The sequence below is a fragment of the Artemia franciscana genome, chromosome 15, assembly GCF_032884065.1.
Source record: "Artemia franciscana chromosome 15, ASM3288406v1, whole genome shotgun sequence".
In the NCBI taxonomy this organism is placed as follows: domain Eukaryota; kingdom Metazoa; phylum Arthropoda; class Branchiopoda; order Anostraca; family Artemiidae; genus Artemia; species Artemia franciscana.
This window is the reverse complement of record NC_088877.1, coordinates 24,908,287-24,928,856: the sequence shown is the minus strand read 5'-3', so window position 1 is coordinate 24,928,856 and position 20,570 is coordinate 24,908,287. Positions and strand designations below refer to the sequence as shown.

The 20,570-nt window shown below is 36.2% G+C and overlaps 1 protein-coding gene across 2 annotated transcripts in view; it reads left to right on the top strand.

Moving 5' to 3' along the window:
- The first annotated feature begins 2,701 nt into the window (after positions 1-2,701).
- LOC136036239 (uncharacterized) overlaps positions 2,702-20,570 on the top strand; it is a 43,694-nt gene continuing 25,825 nt past the window's right edge. For both annotated transcript variants that reach the window (XM_065718340.1, XM_065718339.1), the window contains exons 1-6: positions 2,702-2,793; positions 6,269-6,429; positions 11,693-11,843; positions 13,241-13,420; positions 16,097-16,243; positions 17,016-17,137. In XM_065718340.1, the coding sequence (XP_065574412.1) occupies positions 2,727-2,793; positions 6,269-6,429; positions 11,693-11,843; positions 13,241-13,420; positions 16,097-16,243; positions 17,016-17,137 (828 nt within the window). In that variant the 5' untranslated portion in view covers positions 2,702-2,726. The remainder of the gene's footprint in view (positions 2,794-6,268; positions 6,430-11,692; positions 11,844-13,240; positions 13,421-16,096; positions 16,244-17,015; positions 17,138-20,570) is intronic.

Below are 20,570 nucleotides of genomic sequence, written 5' to 3'. Positions count from 1 at the left end.
TATACTGGGGGCTGCGGGAGGAGTCATAGTTATTTGACCTTAGGACTATTTTGAATAAAATGGCTATCTAAAAGTTTTAATCAGATATATTTTCATAAAAAAGGGTGGGTTATGTTACCCTCCGATCACTTCTAAATCTTAAAAAGGGCACTGGAAATTTCGATTTCCAATTGAATGAGCCTCTCCAAAGCTTATAAAACTACCCTTCCCATAAGAAACTTATATTTTAACAATGGGCAACTTACATAGCTTATGGCCCTTAGCCTGGAGGCTAGGAGAGTGTCAAGCCCAAAGGTAAGGTTATTTGAAATTCGGACTGTTTTGAACAAAAAGGCTATTTTAATATTATGATCGGATGTGTTTCGGAAAAAGCGGCGGGGGGGATTGCACTCTCACTACTTTTGACTCTTAAAAAAAACTCTAGAACGTTTAAGCACCACACCTTCCATATGAAGTTTCTCAGAGAAAAAAAAAATCAAACAGTTCGTGGTAGCGAACTGTAGCAAGGAGCGACCTTGCTCAATAGTAACCGAAACTCTAAAAAACGGGATTTCGATCCCAATAGTTACATCAAAAGAATTGCATTTTAATGCTGATTTTAACTATAAAAGTTTCATCAGTTTCATGGGTTACGTGGGAAGATGGAGAAATTTATCATGAGGGAAGAGAATTTCCTTGAAGGGGGCGCAGGATTTTCTAGCATTATTAAAAGAAAAAACAATGAGAAAATAAATAATTTTGTTTCAACTGGAAGTAATGGCCAGCGTTAAAACTTAAAACGAACAAAAAATATTATGTATATAAGGGAGTTCGTCTCCTCCACAATACCTTGCTCTTTACGCTAAAGTATTTTTGGTAATTTCAACTATTTATTCTACGACCTTTGTGATTCAGGAATCATTCTTAAAGAATTAGGACAAAATTCAAGCTCTAATGTAAAGAGTGAGGTATTGACGAGGGGGTGAACCCCATCACATACGTAATAAAATACACAAATATAGAAGTTCATTACGTAGATTAATTTGTAAGTTACGTATATTTATTACTAACAAAAAGGTTCGTAAAAAAAATTCTAGTTGCATTTTTAAGTAACCAAAAATTCGAGGGCAACTAGGCCTCTTCCTCCGCCCTTCGTTTTATCAAAATCGTCCGATCAAAACTATGAGAAAGCTATTTAGCGAAAAAAAAAACTAACGTGCAAATTTCATTTTAATTATTCATGTGTGGTGAGCCAAAATCAAAAAACGCATTGATTCAAAAACGCTCAGAAATTAAATAAAAAAAAAACGTTTTTTTTTTAACTGCAAGCAAGGAGCGACATTAAAACTAAAACGAGTAGAAATTATTCCGTATATGAAAGGGATTGTCCTTTCCTCAACGCCTCGGTCTTTACGCTCAAGTTTTCTATCGTTTTAATAAGTAGGGTTGTGAGAAACAGTCAAACTCTAGCGTAAAGAGCGAGGCGCTGAGGAGGGGATAACCCTTTTTACGGAACAACCTCTGTTCGTTTTAAGTTTTAATGTCGCTCCTTACTTGCAGTTATAAAAACTTTTTTTTTCTATTTAATACATTAAAGCCGAACACTATAGACAAAGCTATAGCATTGCCTCTGACTGTACAGGTGAGTAGAACTTTGAATTTCCCTTATAATGAACATCCAAAGGTATCAAAGAGGAATACATGTGTGGAAATTATTGTGGGGGGAATTTTATGCAGGGGGAATTTTCCGGGGAACGCCTAGTACCTTAGCTACTGAATTTCATTTATGAAGACCTGGGCTTTATTGAGCCCCAGACGACAATTTTACCTTTGCTGTCAATATAGCGTCAATGCATAACAGTAAGGCTTGTAGAAACGAAGGTTTGGCTTCTAGTATAGGGGCATTCATACATGTACATAGGCGATGAGGTAGGAAGTGTCGTCTCCCACTAAGATTAGTCCTAATGACCCTTGCTCCCTTCGGAGCATTGTAGTGTGTATAAACAAACAAAATATAGAGAGCGAAGTACGTGGAAAATTTGCCAGTCAGGATGCAAAATAAGCAAACTGCAGACATTTCAACAATTTCGGCAAAAGACATTCGAAAAGCCATGCAAGAAGGTTTTAAAATCGTATAAATAACAGGAAAAAACGGAACAACAGAAAACAGAAAACCCAAAGAGAAGAAGTAAATATAGAAATAAAACCATTGTGAATAAGAAAGAATCAAGGCAGCCGTAGCTCAAAAAGATTATTGATTAAAAAGAAAGAATAAAACAAGCTGTAGCTAGAAAAAATGCAACAAGTAAAAACTAAAATTAGAATAGCCACCCTCTCATACAAAAAGAACTTTACAAGAATATCTCCCTTAAAAGAAAAACCCCATTCCTCCCTGTCACTGACGCTCCTCAATAAGACGAATCCCCAATAAAAATGAAGTTTGATCATGCCCTTAAATGGCTTCCACCCCTGTAACTTAAAAAACGTTCCATTTATGTCTCTATCCCAATTTCGTCAATAATCATAGTTTGCAATGAAAACATTCTTGGTGTCGAAAAATTTTAGACTTGCAATATTAGACGAAAGTGAAAGGACCGCTGTTGAAACAGCCATTGTTCTACGAACTCGAACGACCTGGTGAACCAAGAGGAAGAGACTTGGTAACAAAGGCAGTGAAAGTTCAGAAAAACAATAAATACAAAACTTAGGTTAAGTTATAGTTAGTCTGAATTCGTTTCCAATTGGAAATGGGTGTTTTTAGGACTATTTTGGTTTTAATCCTCGTTACTGGCAGTTTAGCCACTTGGAAAGCAGGTGAGAAAACAGCTTCACTACAAGGGTCGGAAATTTCTATACTTTCAATTCTATAGTTTTAACTTATACTTCTAAATAGTTGGCATTACTTAAATAAAGGAACACACAAAGCACAACAATATATTTGTGTTTTATTGCCAGCCTGAGAAACCGTCCTAAAGATTTAATACTTGTAATTCATTCAACACTCATTACGCTCACCGGCCATCCCTCATCAAGCCTACGCTCTTCAGGCTCTTCATTTCTCAGCTATGAGCTTTGACCATTGTTTACATATTAAATAAAAAAGGCAAGTTTTTTAACTGCAAGTAAGGAGCGACATTAGAACTTAAAACGAACAGAACTAATTCCGTGTATGAAAGGAGTTGTCCCCTCCTCAACACCTCGCTCGTTACGCTAAAGTTTGATTCATTGTCACAACTCTACTTTTTAAAACAATTAAAAAACTTTTTTTAATTTAATTTTTTTTATTTAATATTTTTTTAAATTTAATTTCTGAACTTTTTTTAATTAATGCGTGTTTGGATTTTGGCTCACCGCACATGAATAAATAAAACGAAATTTCTATATTAATGTTTTTTTTGGCTAAATGGCTTTCTCATAGTTTCGATTGGACGATTTTGATAAGAAAAGGGTGAGGGAGGAGGCCTAGTTGCCCTCCCAATTTTTGGCTACTTAAAAATGCAACTATATATTTTTTAATTTTTTTACGAACGTTCTTGTTAGTAATAAACATACGCACCTTACGAATTAGCTTACGTAACGAACTTCTATATTTGTATTTTTATTACGTATATGAATGGGCTCACCCCCTCGTCAATACCTCTCTCTTTACACTAAAGCTTGAAATTTGTCCCAGATGTTTAAAAATGACCCCTGAATCAAAAGTCCGTAGAATAAATAGTTGAAATTACTAAAAATACTTTAGCGTAAAGAGCAATGTATTGTGGAGGAGACGAACCCCCTTGTATACATAATATTTTATGTTCGTTTTAAGTTTTAACGCTGCTCATTACCTCCAGTTGATTTTTTTTTCTCATTTTTTTTAAATAATGCTAAAAAATCCTGCACCCCTTTCATGGATATTCTCTTCCCTCGTGAAAAATTCCTCCATGGAAAGATCCTCCCACATAATCCCCTCCCCTGATCCATCCCCCCCAGGTGAAAAAGTACCGCTGAAAACGTCTGTACACTTCATAATAACCATTACTATTTGTAAACAATGGTCAAAGTTTGTAACTCGCAGCCCCTCTCCCGGGGACTGGGGTATTAAGTCGTTCCAAAGACAAGGTTTTTGGCCAAGCTGAACAGAATGGGTATCTCAAAATTTTGATCCAGTGACTTTGGGGAAAGAATGTGCGTTGGAGGGTTCCTAGGTGCCCTCCAATATTTTTTTTGTCACTTAAAAGGGCACTGGAAATTTTCATTTCCGTTAGAATGAGCCCTCTTGAGACATTATAGGGCCTTGGTCGACACGATCACCCCTGGGAAAAAATAAATCAAAAAACAAACAAACAAATAAACACGCATCCGTGATCTGTCTTCTGGAACAAAATACAAAATTACGCATTTTTGTAGATCGGAGCTTGAAACTTCTACAGTAGGTTTTTCTGATACGCTGAATCTGACGGTGTGATTTTCGTAAGGATTTTATGACTTAGGGGGTGTTTCCCCCTGTTTTTTAAAATAAGCCAAATTTTCTCAGGCTCGTAACTTTTTATGGGTAAGACTAAACTTGATGAAACCTATATATTTAACATCAGCATTAAAATGCAATTCTTTGTAACTATTGGTATTAAATTTCCGCTTTTTAGAGTTTCGGTTACTATTGAGCCGGGTAGCTCCTTACTGCAGTTCGTTACCACGAACTGTGTGATAATACTGGCTATTGGGAAGTATACAAGTATTTTTCAGAGGGATTTTTTGGGCGGGGGATTAGGTGTTTATATGGAAGCATCTTTCCATGGAAGAATGTTTTGCGGAGAAAGAAATTTTCCATGGAGGAGCTGGCTCTTGACATTATTTAAAAACGGTCAGAAATTAAAACAAAAAAAAATTTCGGTAAAATTCTATGACTTTTGGCTATCTTGGAAAGGGGTTAGGTTAGGAAAATGAAACTTTCAGGAATGAGTCTAAAGGCTAAAGTGTGTCCCCGGAAGGTATTTTAAAGTACCCACCTCCACTCGTTCTCCTTCTAGAGGGCCCTGACATTTGATGACCTTTGAAAATATGTGTGTTATAAAAGTGAAACCTTGTAAAATAGGTCTTCTGCTTGAAAAAAGTACAACAATATTGTTCTCAGCTTCACAACTTTGCTCAATCCCAATTTATGAGGTTTTAAAGATATGCAAATACATTTACTATAATTTTGAAGAAAACAACAACATTGATATGGCTCAGAATTCTACTCAAATAACAGGAATTGCATTTTCAGAACTAAAGGCAGAGAAAAGGCAACTGGTAACTGAAAATTAAGGTAAAATGTTGTTATGTCAAAATTTCAATAGGTAGTAGACCTGTCATGTAGGCAAATTTCAGGGCCCTCTAGAGGGAGAAGGAAAGGAGGCGGGTACTTCAAAATATTGTTTTGTCAAAATTTCAATAGGTATAGACCTGTGATTTAGGCCAATTTCAGGGCCCTCTAGAGGGAGAAGGATTTCAGGTGGGTACTTTCAAATACCTTCCCGGGACATACTTTAGCCTTTAGACCCATCCCTGAAAGTTTCATTTTCCTAACCTAACCCCTTTCCGAGAACTAGAATCTTAATTTTCAACTGAATATAAGAAGCAACGTTAAAACTGAAAGTGAAAAGATACTATTCAAATTTCACGGTGCCCCGGGGTCAAGAGTCATTCCTAACTAACTGGAAAAAAATGGATTTTAGCGTAAAGATCAGGGTATTGAGGAGGGAGAAACCACCTGATACGTATTAATTTCTGTTCGTGTTTGACTTTTTTATGTTGTTTCTTACTTTCAGCTGAAAAAAACTTGTTTTTACTATTTATTTACAAAAACAAATCGCAGCAAAAGTAGGAGTAATGGTATGGAGTATTAAGTTTGCTGACAGCTACCTGAAGACCTGGACATCTCCTGTATACACAAGTCAGAAATTCTGCCAAAAAGGAAAATTCTTCTAACAATAGGACAAAAATGCATATTTTTTACAGTCTTTTTAAAATACATATTTTTTTCTTAAATCAGAAAATATAAATGATCAGTCCTACGCCCAAGAGAAATTGCTTATATCCTCCCCTCCAATTAAAAATATTTTATTTTTACTTTTTCACAGATGAAATCTGGCGTGAGTCGCGGTTCTTAGAGCCTCGTCTTAAAATGTAATGCTGCTCAAAACTTCAGTAAATTCTTGCTATGTATGTAATATATAATTATATATATAACTACTCTATTTTTCACTCTATTCCTCTTCTGTTATTTGCTTTTTCTGTTTTACTTTATAGTATTTATTATTTCCAGATTACAAATGCAGAGGCATTGACGGTAACTTTCCGATTCGTGGCAAATGTCATATATATGCTAAATGCCTATTTGGGAAAGCCAAGCTCCATGCTTGTGCAAGGGATAGCATATTCCACAAAAAGCTTAGGATCTGTGTTCCTGCATTTTTTGTATCCAAGGTGTGTGGTTATTTTATATTTTTATTGTTATATATAATAACTTTGTACTTAATAAATATAACTTGTAATTAATTTAACAACTTAACAAATGTTAACAAATGTTAACAACTTAACAACTTAACAAACTTAACGTACAAATGTAGTTAACAAAAATGTTAACAAACAATTTATGTTTAAAAATATTATATTTTCCTTGTCTAATTTTATGTGAGATTAATTTGGATTTTAATTGTCTCGTCTATTTGTTGAACTTACATTCAACAAAATTTTGTGTCGGTGATGTTATTGCGGTAATAACATTTTCGGATTGCGATGCTTATGATAATAATATGAAAAAAACTTCGTTTTCTTAAAGAGTTAAAGAGGCTGCGTCCCAAAGTCGAACCTTAAAACGTACAGGAATTAGAAGAGGCAGTTGGGGGGCTGCCGCCCCCCAAACCCCCCGCTTTTAAATACCCTTTTGTACAGGTTTTTTGTTGTGGGGGGACTTCATTGTTACTAATTACTAGTTTCGGCGCAATGGTTCTCCTGTCCTTTTGTGTTTAACTTTTTTCGAAGTTATTCCATTATTCATTCATTTCAATTTTTTGTTAATTAAAAGAGGGCCTTTCCGAAGCCAAGAGCGGGGGGTTAGCAAAAAAACAAAAAACCTGTACAAAAGAGTCTTTAAAAGCGGGGGGTTTGGAAGGCGGCAGCCCCCCAACTGCCTCTTCCAATTCCTGTACGTTTTAAGGTTCGACTTTGGGACGCAGCCTCTTTAACTCTTTAAGAAAACGAAGTTTTTTTCATATTATTTCTGTACGTTTTTTTACAATCCATGGTGGATGTAATTTAATAATTCCTGTACTCCTCGTAGAGGAATTAGGAGAGGAAGTTGGGTGACTGCCGCCCCCCAGCCCCCCCGCTTTTAAATCATTGTATAAAATAGAAAAAAAATAGATTGAATGACCGAAATGTTTCTTTTGCTCATAAGAAGCTAATATTCTGTTATCTCTCAAATTATAAGCTGTCCAGGTGTTATCAAAATTTTTTTGATGTTGTGAAAAAAAACCGCCCGTAAGGGACTTGAACCCTTGACCAGAGGATTAAAAGTCCGCTCTACCGACTGAGCTAATCACTTGCATGTGTGTAAATATAACTTCTCAATAACTTTTAAAAATTTCAAATTAACATGGGCTCTTATGGAGAGAAATGCGTTAATTAAGTAGCTAATGCGTGGTTTCTGGAAAAGTTATCGGATCGAGCTGAAATTTCGCGGATAAGCTCCTGGGCCGTAGGGGACCTTAACTTGTGAATTTCAGCCCGATCGGACAACGTTAAAAGGGGGGGGGGTGGGGTTGGGGGTCGAAACTTTCGGGGGGTTAAGATTTTCCTACGAAACTTTCAAGGGCACTTACTCGGAGAATTCCGCATCGAATGAGTCTTCGTACACCCAGATCCGATGTCGGATGTGACCTGTAGGCGTCGAGAAAAAAAAGAAAATGAATTTTAAGTGGCTATGCGTGGTTTCTGGAAAACAGGGAAGGAGTTATCGGATCGAGCTGAAATTTCGCAGATAAGCTCCTGGGCCCTAGGGGACCTTAACTTGTGAATTTCACAAGTTAAAGGGGGGCTGGGGTTGACGGGTCGAAACTTTCGGCCAGATTTTCCCCATGAAGGAAAAGTTGGAGGGGGATGAAATTTTGCAGGTTTCTTAGTTGGAGCTCGGGCTACAAAATGCATCCCTCCCCATCCCTCTGCGACCACTGGAACCGAAGATCGCTTAACATTGTCGTGTGTCGCCTCTTTATAGAGGCACGAGTGTGCCTCCTTGATGTATTTAAGTTTTACGTGTATACTTGAGTGGGCCAAAGACATACGAAAAAAAATAATTTTCATTCAGTCTCTCGCGAGACTGAGACCACCATTTACTAGAGCTTTGAATTTTGAACAAAATTGGTTATTTCAAATTTTGATACATGGATACAGGGAAGGTAGCATCTAAAAAGGAAAGGAGGGGGGGCGAAATGCCCTCTAATAGCTTTTAATCCTCTCACAACCTCACCTGAAATTTTCCACCTAATAACCTCAGTTGTTCCTAAGATTTTGATGACAAGTCCTTTTGACAACCAGCACACACACAGTATTTTGTAGTTCTCGCTATTTCTTTCCAATGCTGTGGTGGTTATGTCATATTGATAGGCATAGTAATTTGATCGCTTACCTATTTTTAAGAAGGTGTCAATTTCAAAACTTTGATCAAATTTTTAAGGAAGGGGAACTAAAAAAGGCCAAGGGAGGGGGATGGTGGCTCTTTAACTGTTTTTCAACACCCGCTTCAACATTTCCTGAAAGTTTCAGCTTGATACCATCAGTTGTTATTAAAATATTGCAGACCCTCCTGTTTGATAAACAGAATGCGCTTAGTGCTTTTTTATTTAGTAAAAGGTACCCCTCAAAATTCCACCTTAATACACTTAGCCTATTCAGATACACCCAGATACCAAATATTTCCCCTTTTCCTAATCAAAAATTCTGCATGTAACCAATGGCTAAATTAGATAGTTTACAATCCTAGCCCCGGGATCATGGGGGGCATGGGATTCCTTGAAGTATAGCTAATAGACTTGTTGACTAGTATGAACGAATGAAAACTCAAATTTCGATTAGTTTTGACCAGAGGGGTCACCTAAAAAGGGTGAGGAGGGGGAGCAGGAGGCTGGTTTCATCCAATCTTTGTTTAACATACCTTGAAAATTTCAAATCAACATCCTCAGTTTCTTTAAATATTGTTTATATTCCCTTTTCACAATGAGCAAGCTCATGGTGTATTCTGGTTGTGTTCAGGTTTGTTTTGGTCATTCCTTCTCAATTTTAAATAAAAAAAAAGTTTTTTTAACTGAAAGTAAGGAGCGACATTAAAACTTAAAACGAACAGAAATTACTTCGTAAATGAAAGAGGCTGCTTCCTCATCAACGCCCCGCTCGATACGCTAAAGTTTGACTCTTTCTCTCAACTCTTCTTTTTAAACAGTAAAAATTTTTAGCCTAAAGAGCGGGGCATTGATGAGGAAGCAGCCCCTTAAATAAAAAACTTTTTTTTAAAAATAAAAAACTTATTTTTTTTTTATTTAATTTCTGAACGTTTTTGAATCAATGCATGTTTTGATTTTGGCTCTCCGCAGAGGAATAATTAAAACGAAATTTGCATATTTATTTTTTCGGCAAATGGCTTTTCTCATTTTTGATCGAATGATTTTGAGAAAAAAAGGAGCGGGAGAGGAAGCCTAATTGCCCTCCTATTTTTTGGTTACTTAAAAAGGCAACTAGAACTTTTAATTTTTTACGAATGTTTTATTAGTAAAAGATATACATAACTTATAAATTAGCTTACGCAACAAACTTTTGTATTCTCATGTTTTTATAACATATATGAGGGGTTTCAGCCCCTCGTCAGTACCTCGCTCTTTACACTAAAGCTTAAATCTTAACCCAATTCATTAAGAATGACCCCTGAATCACAAAAGCCGTAGAATAAATAGTTGAAATTACCAAAAAACACTTTAGCGTAAAGAGCGAAGTATTAGGAGGAGGTGACCCCTCATATGCGTAATAATTTCTGTTCGTTTTAAGTTTTAATGCTGCTCCTTACTTCAGTTGAAAAGACTTTTTCATATTTGTTTTTTCATTTTTTTCAATAATGCTAGAAAATCCTGCGCTCCCTTCATGGAAATTTTCTTCCCCCATGACATTCCTCGATGTAAAGTTTCCCCAACATATCCCCCTCTTCTCAACCCCCCACCCTCCCCCCAAGCAAAAAATCCCTCTAAAAACGTCTGTACACTTCGCAATATCCATTACTATATGTAAGCACTGGTCAAAGTTTGTAGCTTGTAGCCCCTCCCACGGGGACTGTGGGGGAGTAAGTCGTCCCCAAAGACATAGTTATAAGGTTTTTCGACTATGCTGAATAAAATGGCTATCTCACAATTTTGATCCGTTGACTTCGAGACTTCGAGAAAATAATTAGCGTGGGAGGGGGCCTAGGTGCCCTCCAATTTTTTGGGTCACTTAAAAAGGGCACGAGAACTTTTCATTTCCGTTAGAATGAGCCCTTTCGAAACATTCTAGGACCACTTGGTCGATACGATCACCCCTGGGAAAAACAAAAAAAAACAAAAAAACAAACAAATAAACACGCATCCGTGATCTGCCCTCTGGCAAAAAATACAAAATTCCACATTTTTGTAGATAGGAGCTTGAACCTTCTACAGTAGGGTTCTCTGATACGCTGAATTTGATGGTGTGATTTTCGTTAAGATTCTATGACTTTTAAGGGGTGTTTCCATCTATTTTCTAAAATAAGACAAATTTTCTCAGGTTCGTAACTTTTGATGGGTAAGACTAAACTTGATGGAACTTCTAAACTTGATGGAACTTCTGGAACTGATCTAAAATCAGCATTTAAATACGATTATTTTGATGTAGTTATTGGTATCAAACGATTCGTTACCACGAACTGTTTGATTTCCAAGTTTCACCTTAATAAGCCTTTATGGAAACCCAGAATCAATCATGCCTTCTTTCCCAGTAAAAATACTTAATACCAACAATGGGTAACTTGCATAGCTTATAGCTCTTGCCCTGAATTATAGGTAGGGGGTTTCAACCCCAAAGGCATAGTGAGTTGACCTTCGGAATATTTTGAATAAAATTTGAGGTTACCCTCCGATTAAAACTCTTAGAAGCAGTAGAACTTCTTCTGTTTTCCAATCAAATTTTCCAGACAAAATGGCTATCTAAGAATTTTGATCGGAAGCATTTTTTTTAAAAAAGGACGTCGGGTTGAGGTCACCCTCCAATAAATAAATTATTACGATGAAAAATTAAAGCTTTGTGGCTCTACTATAGGCAACGCTATAGCGCTGCCTCTGATGTATTTAATCGGAATTAAAACTGCTAACGCCACTGAAAGTAAACCTAACTTGTTTAGGAACACTCAAATTAAGCCTGATTTTGATTTAAAGCATTTAGGGGTTAGATCTGATCTTTTTGGAGTGCTCTACTTTTGGTTTTATCTAGAAATGTTTTTATGTAAACACTTTAGGAAAATTTATTTTGGAATTTTATAGACTGTTTTTACCAACCCAACTTCAAATTCAGCTTATCGTTGTACTTATGTTGCTTTTTACTTTGATATCACTAGCAGATATTAAACTACCGACACAAAATTCATAGTAAGTAAAAGGTGACCATGTCTTTATCTTTTATATTTACCTTTTAGGATGATGAATGCTCACCAGAACACGATTTTGGAGTATCGTGTCAAGATGGCGCTGCTGACTCAAGTAGATCAGCATTAGGGGATATGTGCGACAGAAGCTCAGGACTGTGTCTTCCGTCAACTTCCTTTACAGGCCCTGCTGTCTATGCAGGTAGGAACCATATCAGTATTGAAGAGATCAAACACTAAGTCTTTCGACCCAATACTATAAGTAATACCATTACTACTAGCGTTAAGCCACATGAGGCGAGGTCACTACAGAACCCCCTCCCCCTATCTTTCCACCCATTTATCGAGCCCCTACTTTGGCTCCACCGAAAGACTCGTTTTTTGATTATCCTTATTTCACCTTAACCAGGGGTGGTTTGGCTTTGTTCTTACCTCCTTGTAGCCTATTTAGTAAAATTATTTTATTGATATCGTTCCACCTTGATACGTTTGAGCAGTTTGTTCACCAAACTGTTCTTTGAGCCATGAACCTTCTGAGTAGGATCGAACTATTTCGTTGATGAGGAATAATATTCGACACTTCTGCATAAAACCTTACGCATTGTGTTGGTTCAGAACACACTGTCTAAAGAGGCAAAGTGCTGATGAGCACTCATCATATTTCCAACTCAGTTTCAGGCTTTAACTTCGGAGTCTCTGTTCGAAAGACTCATTTTATATTATTGTATTTCAGTCCAAGCTTAAGTGTCCTGCCTTTCTTTTACCTTCTTTTGTTCCATTTATTAAAAATATTCTGGTGATAGTGCACTTGTCCACCAGAGACATGTTCGCTAATATAACCTGACTACTACTACCATTGGCATTACTACCAACTTACTACAGCACCGAGCCGCCTGAGGCAAACAGAGCTGCGAACACTCCTGTTGAAATAGAATTAAAGCTCTTTACCCCTGATTTGAAGTTTCAATTTCCTTTAAATCCTTCCTTATGACCACTTCCCACCACACTAGGGGACGACAACTGCCCTTTTTCGGAACTTTTTCATTTATTATCTCATTCATTTCCATTAAAAATTTACGTGGCTAGGACAGTTGGTATCTACTAGAAGTTTCTTTTTTCTTCAATCAGTTTTAAAGTTTGTGGGCTTGCTTTATGGTTATACACCATTGCAAGGAAAATTTGAAGCAACTTTTAGATTATACTTTTTTATGCTAGCAAGGCTTTTCAGGTTAGGCTAGGCTGGCCTGGACTAGGTTAGCTTCTCAAAGACAAAATATTCGGCTGTGTTCAACTTCAAAATCAAGAAAAGAAAATGCCAATGGGTCACCAAACAAGTAAGGTTACAAAGTCAAATTTACCATTTTGAACGAAATTTCTCTCCTTGATCGGACCGGCCGTGGTCCTATAAAAGGACGTGATTTTGTGATTTTCTTGGTTTCACCATGATGTTGAACACGGTCGTGTCACTGAATGGTGTCTGTCACTGTAATCACTAGGCCCTCAAGTTATTCATTCACAATTCAGGATATGTTATATAATATTAAATACATTCACTATAAATCAATTTGCCTGAGTTAAATTGATTTTGTTTTCTTACAGCTCCTCAGTTCGTTGTTAGACCTGCTCCAGAATCAGTGGCGCCTCCTGTGGTTGGAATGGACATGGGAAGTGTACAGGCAATGGCACAAGCCCAAGCTCAGGCACATGCATCCTCCATGGGTATGCAGGACTGGAAGCCTTTAATGCAGCAGAATTTGAAATGGGCGCAACTACCACAAGGTAAACAAAAGTTTTTAAATTCCAACGCCATTGACCGCCACCATCTGCATAGCTGATATATTATGTCCCAAAAAATGTCTTTTAGTCTATTAAAGGCTATTTTTATCATACCCGGAAAAAAGTTGGTGGAGGCTATGGCTCGATATCTTTTACTGAGTTTCCATTATATTACATAGAAGCAGCATTTAAGAAGTAGTAAAACTTGTAAAAAACTTACCCTTGACTTAACCTTGGATTAAAGACTTACCCTTTGATTAGTTCTAGTGCCATGTACACCACTGATATATTTTGTTTAAGATAAAGTTTTGGAACTGATTCAAAAAGGGGAATCGTATGATACAATCGGAAAGAGTTGTGAAGGTATGGACGTTATTTTCTTGTGAAATCCAGAGATTGTCATGTCATCCATATAGTCTGCGAAATGCCTGGCCCGAAGTTTTTTCTAAAGTCTTTTCGAAAGTCTGGCCCGATGTCTTCTCGAAGTCTTGGCCCGATGGTTTTTCTAAGTTACCATTGTGTTGGTTAGACTAAATAACATTTAAGAAACAGTTAAAACATTTGTAAAACTTCTAAACTTGCTGATATACACCACTGATATACTCTTTAAAAAAAAGCTGGGGAGGTATGGACTTCGTATATTCCCTGCGTTATCATTATATTATTATTTAAATTAGACGGCTGGCACACGGTCCACATGGTTCGAGAAAAGTTGGGAAAGTCTAAAATTAGTAAAAGTGAGTGGCTAGCTTACAGCCTATGCCCCACACCAAGTAGTTAGGAAATGTACAAAATTTCAGGAGGGATCTTACGCTTAGAGTAACTTGTACTCCTTTCGTGGCTGTGATATTCAGCCTGTGCGAAAGGGATGATGTGAACTTGGTGTCTTTGCCGAGTTACCATTATATTGTACTCACTAAACAGTATTGTATTCACAAAACGTAAACTAGCCACAGCTGGCTGGCTTATGGTCTGTGCCATGATACTTGGAAACAAAATTTGCGGTATTCTAGTACCATAGACACCGCTGGTATATTCTGTTTGAGAATGATATTCGTATATGTGTGTGGAGTCACAAATTTTATAAGATTTTAAAAAGGGTTGGGAAATTATGGGCTCAGAAGATTACCTGAATTACCAGATATGGCATAACCAAGTGATGTTCTGGCTTGGCTTGTTATCTATGCCACACAAGAGAAAAAATGCAGATATTTTGGTAAAGTATTGTAATAAATATTCTTTTTATAAATAATTACTTTAAATAAATTTTAATCAACTAATTGCAATTTTATAATATTGCCTTTAGATAAAAATTAAGATACATTTTTATGTATATTAAAAATTATTTTATGTATGTTATAAATTTTTATGTATAAATTAATTAACGCTTATATATTGAATTACAATGTCAATCTGGGCAAATCCTAATAAAATAAATAAAAGAAAAGCTAAAATCAACAAACAAGATTTGAAAAATACTGGTTTTTGTTTAAAAGAAATTTCTTTTCAAAAACGGGAGCTCCTCACAATTAAATTCTCACCTACTCACAATTATTCTCGTAATTTCTTTACTCGTAATTCTCCTTACAAGCTATTTTTTACGCAATTCTCATATTTATTCATATTCTCTTGTTCTCTTATTTATTTATTATCTTGATTTATTCTGATGTTACCCGTTCAACCAATGCTCATTTAATTTTTTTTTTAATGTTCGTATTGAAGCAAATAAATGAAATGTCCATGAAAATAAGTAATTAAATTAATGTATATAATCTATGTAAGGAAATAAACGTTCATCACAGTAAATAATTTTGATTGTTAAAAAAAAGATATATTTGATTTATTTTCCAAAATTTAAAGAAATAAATTTTCATTTTCATTGTTTACCGTTTTAATTAAACTTCCACGACCACCTAGTGACGTATTGGGTAGCAATGGTTGGCCTCCGCGTTGGCGTTGACCAAAGGTTGATGACCCTAAGCTATAGATCCCAGCTCATTGAGAGATGATCGTAAAACTCTTGCTGCATCTTTAAGGGAACACCCAATAGTGATCCAGACTACCACTCCTCCGCAGGCCCGGAGGACTCCGTTACCAAAAGTCATAGGGAAATCGTCAGACTTCGTCGATTATTTGAGGTTGCTTGATGAGAAAACAGATTTGAGTTTTAGGTACTTTACCAGCTCAACAAATTCCAAGTATTGATCATAGGCAATTGTTCTCAGTACTTGGAATGTGCTGTATTTTACCCGGTTTAATTCATGTGAGATGCTTGAATTTCCCAGAAGACCTGCAGCTAGCGTTTTAATGCAGTGCTACTTAACATTACCTTGGTCTTGCTCAAATTGATATACAGTCCTTTTTGGGAGGCTTTTGAAGCTAGCTCCCGAATGTTACGTTGTATATCTTCTTTGACATGGGCAGCAAGGGTTATATCATTGGCAAAGTCGTCAGGAAGTTTGGTCGTACCCCGCCAAAGAATTCGCAAGATGTCAAAAAGAAGTTTGTGATAATGGCAAGTATTATCAGGAATAGAAGGTATCCATGTCTCACACCAGTTTTAAGAGCAAAACATTTGTCAAACCCTTTACAGTCAGTACTGCACACGACAGCCCTTCATACAGGGCTTTGATCCTTTGATCATACTCGAATAACTAATTAGTTTATTTTCTTTTACAGCGCCTCAGTCCACTCGGCCTGCCTCAGCAGCGCCTCCGTCCCCTGTGGTTGGAATGAATATGGGAACTGCGCAAGGAATGGTACAAGTGCAAGCTGAGGCACATGCATCCTCAATGGGTATGCAGGCCCTATTTCCAACAGCCCAAAGTAAGCGGAATTTTTAAATTTCAAATTATTTTTCAAGAAGTAGGGAAAGGGGGCGATCTTTTTAAAAAGTATGTGACGAAACACCATCGAAAATATTAATGACGTAAAGGATATTTTTCTACCGATTGAAAACCCGCCGAGAGTCAAATATGAATGTTCCGTCTCTACAATGTGAAGGATATTATTAAGTTTACAGTGTGTGGGGTATCTACTAGGGTATTCGCACTGGACGAGGGATGGGGGAATTATATTTGACTAGGAAGACCTATAGAGGGGCTATACACACCTACGGTATGTACGTAAGTATTATTTTAACAATTTTGTTTTGAGTTGGTATTGCTAAGGAATGAAGAGGCTTTGTCTTGATGAAGGGTTCGAGAAACATTGCCCTATAGTAGCTTAGAGATAGCAAGACTACCAAGAAATATATTGTTTTGAAACTTAGATATTTGAAGATTAAGATATTTATTTTATATGAATTATTTTAATGTTTATTTAGTAATAATGAAAATTGTTTTCAGGCTACACTTTAATGAATAACTGATATTAAGTACTTACCCGCTGTAGGCTGAGGAAGTATGTGTAGTTTGGAGGTTGGAAGAAGAGGGAGAGATCACGTTTGCCGTTTTATTGACCCAAATATCCTTCTTATCCTACTAACCATATCGTCCAATATCCCATGGTATATACCATATAATATCCTATTAATTATCTTACATCCTACTACATTATCTATTTATAATAAATTACATTATCCTAATATTTCTTCTAGGTTCCACTCCAACAGTTGGTGGAGGGCCTCTCTCAAGCCTAAATTGCGACGATGGAACACCAGTTACAGCAACGCCTACATTACAAGCCGCCTCATGCTTCACCAAACATAGACCGATACAAGTAATCTTAGCATAATTACTGTTTAGTATAAGGTGTACCACAGGGATGCAGTGAGCCATGTTTTTTTTTCATTATTTAATATCGCTTTTGATTGTTTTTTTTTTATCATGGGAATTTTTTCACGGGCTATGAAGTTGCGTTCCATGTGTCAAATTTCTTAGGAAGGCGACACTCAAATTTTAGCATTATCCAACTAGCTATATAGCTAGCTATATCCAACGAGTCATAAAAAATAATCCAACAGACATACAAAATAAAGCCATAGCCTTGACTGTTTTTTAGGGTAGTAAGAAAATTTCCCTTCCCCCATAATCAATGCACCCTCCCTCCAAAACAGGGAAGCCTTCCCAAGAAGTTCCAACTCGATCCTTGAGACAAAACAGAATAGGCTTTTCCAACTACATCTCAACAATTTTTGGCGCGTGTCGTGGCTTACACCGCGACTCATACATGATTCATTTGAGTGTACTTAGATCAGCCTTTCGGTAAATTTTTAAATCTTCAATGTAAAGGAATAAAAATGTATCTTCAGTCATGCATAAAGAATGTACTGACATACATTTTGATGTGAGACACATTCTGTAATGGCATTTTATATGTCTATATTCAATTTGGTCATATAAGAATTAAATATTGCTAAAATAGTACTCTTGTGCAACATGTGGAAACCCTACAACTAAATGATCTGATATACATGTAGTAGGTCGCCCCGGTTTACCATCCTGAGCCAGAGACCAAAACTCATTTAGGGATGATCGTAGAACTCTTGCTGCACCAGCTACAATAACAACTTCATTAAAAAGCTGCCTTGTGCTTTACCAAACATACACCAAGACAAGTCTGCTTAATTAATCTAGCATAATCCTCACAAGTGGTGACTTTAGTTTAAGATGTATCAAAATTAAGCCACTTTAGGAGGAGCCGAGATTCTTCGGTTTTAGGTATTTGCAAAGTTTTTGGGGCTTCGTTCCATCAATTTTTAACAAAATTGTGTTCCCGGTGTATCCGAATTCCCGTAAAAGGGCCATGTTTTAATTGCTTTTAATATTATCTAACTAGTCAAATAGCCTGGCAGACAACAGGGGGAAAAAAACCGTAGCAGTGGCGTCGATTCAAGAAAATATTGGAAGGGGCAGGCAAAATGTATTCAAATTCTAGTGGGGGGGGGGTAGTCTTTTTTGTTTCTTTAAATTGAAAATCCAAAAAAGGGTTGTATTTCTATGAAAATGTAAAAAAAAAGGTGTTTATCCAACTTAATCCTCCCAACCTGACCCGTGAGGCAACAAGGTAGATTTGCCAAATTATAAATCATCTATTTTAATAAAAAACCATCGGATACCTTTGGGAGAAAAAAAAATAACACAACCAAGTGATCTGATCTCCACTTAGTTTTTGAGGGATTACCTCATTCTCAGGTTTGCTATTTGTTGGCTCATCGACCAATTTAAATAAAGTAATATTTTTTTTGGATTTTCTTTTTTGACATTTAAAAGTTTTGCCTTTAAAAAGTGTTACCAACATGCCACCTGTTGTAACTGTTGAAAGACCATTAACCGTCGAACGTCCAGTCATTGTCGATAATATTGAAAACATTGATGTCAATTTGATTGGCACTCTCAGTAGGCTGCTACTTATTACATGGATCCAAACTTTTTTTTTCTTTGAGGGAGAGCGGGCTCTTGATGAAACTTGGTATTGTTTAGGGGTGCCGGTAGGTGGTTCACTGATCTTCTTTGGAGCACTTGAGGTTAGATAGTGATATTGTCTGTGTGAAAGTTTCATTGAATTTGAATATACATTTTCAGCGTATCATTTATTTCATGTATCAACGAATGATAACTGAGGTTTTCCGGTAAAAAAAAAATTAGATTATCCGGCAAAAACTTTAAAAAATCATATTAAAAGATTAAATTTTAAAAAGAAAAATGTTTTTTTTTGTTTTATTTAATATCGATTATTGAAAAAAACCCATCACATCCCCCCCAAATGCCAAGGCATGATACAAAGGATGGATAATAAAAAAAACGACATTAAAAAAATTAAATTGCTTTTACCTCAGGGTTAAAAAAAATAAAATAAAAATATAACAACGTCATGTGCTACCACTAACCGAATTTCCAACACAATTTATTTCTTAACGCACCTAAATCAAATTTAAAATACAAAAACAATAATACTAGTAATCATGATTTAGTACGATTTTATCAATTGTATATCTTATCAATAAAATCAGTTAAATCATATTTAGAAAACAATGATAGAAGAAAACTATTCCTAGATAAAAATTTATTCTTGTAAAAATCAAATGTACTTCACTTTCATCAGTTTCAAATCACTTATCGGTTTTCTTCTTCTCTGTTGCCTAAACAAGATTAAAGCCAACCCAGCTAACACAATTTATCAAAGACTAGGCTATAGTAGACTATTTTCTAATTATGATTGAAAAAGGCTTTTCTTGTTGATGTTTATGAGGCATATTAAAACTGTCATTTTGTCTTGAATTTCTTCCTTCCCCCCCTTTTATTTATAGAGCGTAGCAAGATAACGTTTGAAACTCAAAATAGGGGAATTTTTTTTCAAATGAAGAAACAAATCTGTAACTATGTCTAATACATTGACTACACATCATAATTACAGATTATTTTTTTTAGCCTTTTAGTAGAATGTAATCTATAATATTCTTTTTCCGTTTAAAAGAAAAGAGCTTCCCCTCGTCTAGGGATCTCCCTCTGTGAGGGCAGAAAATTGCACAATTTTAGAAAAATCTAGCCCCCCTCCTCACAGGACAAGCATCTTTGGATGCCCCTGACCTGGATACTCCTTGGACAGGACACTTTTCTTACATCTAACTTATGACTGAATTAGTTATTTATATTTTCAGTTAATATACATAAAATAATGTAAAATCACAGCACACGGCTGTGGCTCCAGAGCCAGTGGCCCGGGGAAAAATACACACTGGGTGAGCAAATTATTTGGGAGGGGGTGTTTAGCTATCAAGGTGATAATAATATACAATATACTTATATATTCAATATACTCTTTATGCCTTGAGACAATATATGCAATGTTGAGATAAGCCTTGGAATTCGATCTAGAGACGAGATGATGCGAAAGCGTGCCCATCCATGCAAGAAGAAGAAGATACGAGCTTGTAATATGCTTTAAACTGTATATGAGCATATATTGTCACGTTTAACAGCTCTAGGTATAGCAACCGTAATGAGACATTTTACTTTTCAACGCATTTTGGAGCATTAGCGTTAAGATTATTTGGCATGTCGTTAAAATTTCATTGATGTTCTGTAGGTAGGTGAATCAGGGCTTTCTTAAATATTATCTTAGAAAGTTTTGATTTCATTTGGTTCTTTTTTTACTACTGCTCAATTTGGGGTTGAAAACTGTTCAGTCTGATGCACTGCTCAATTTGTGG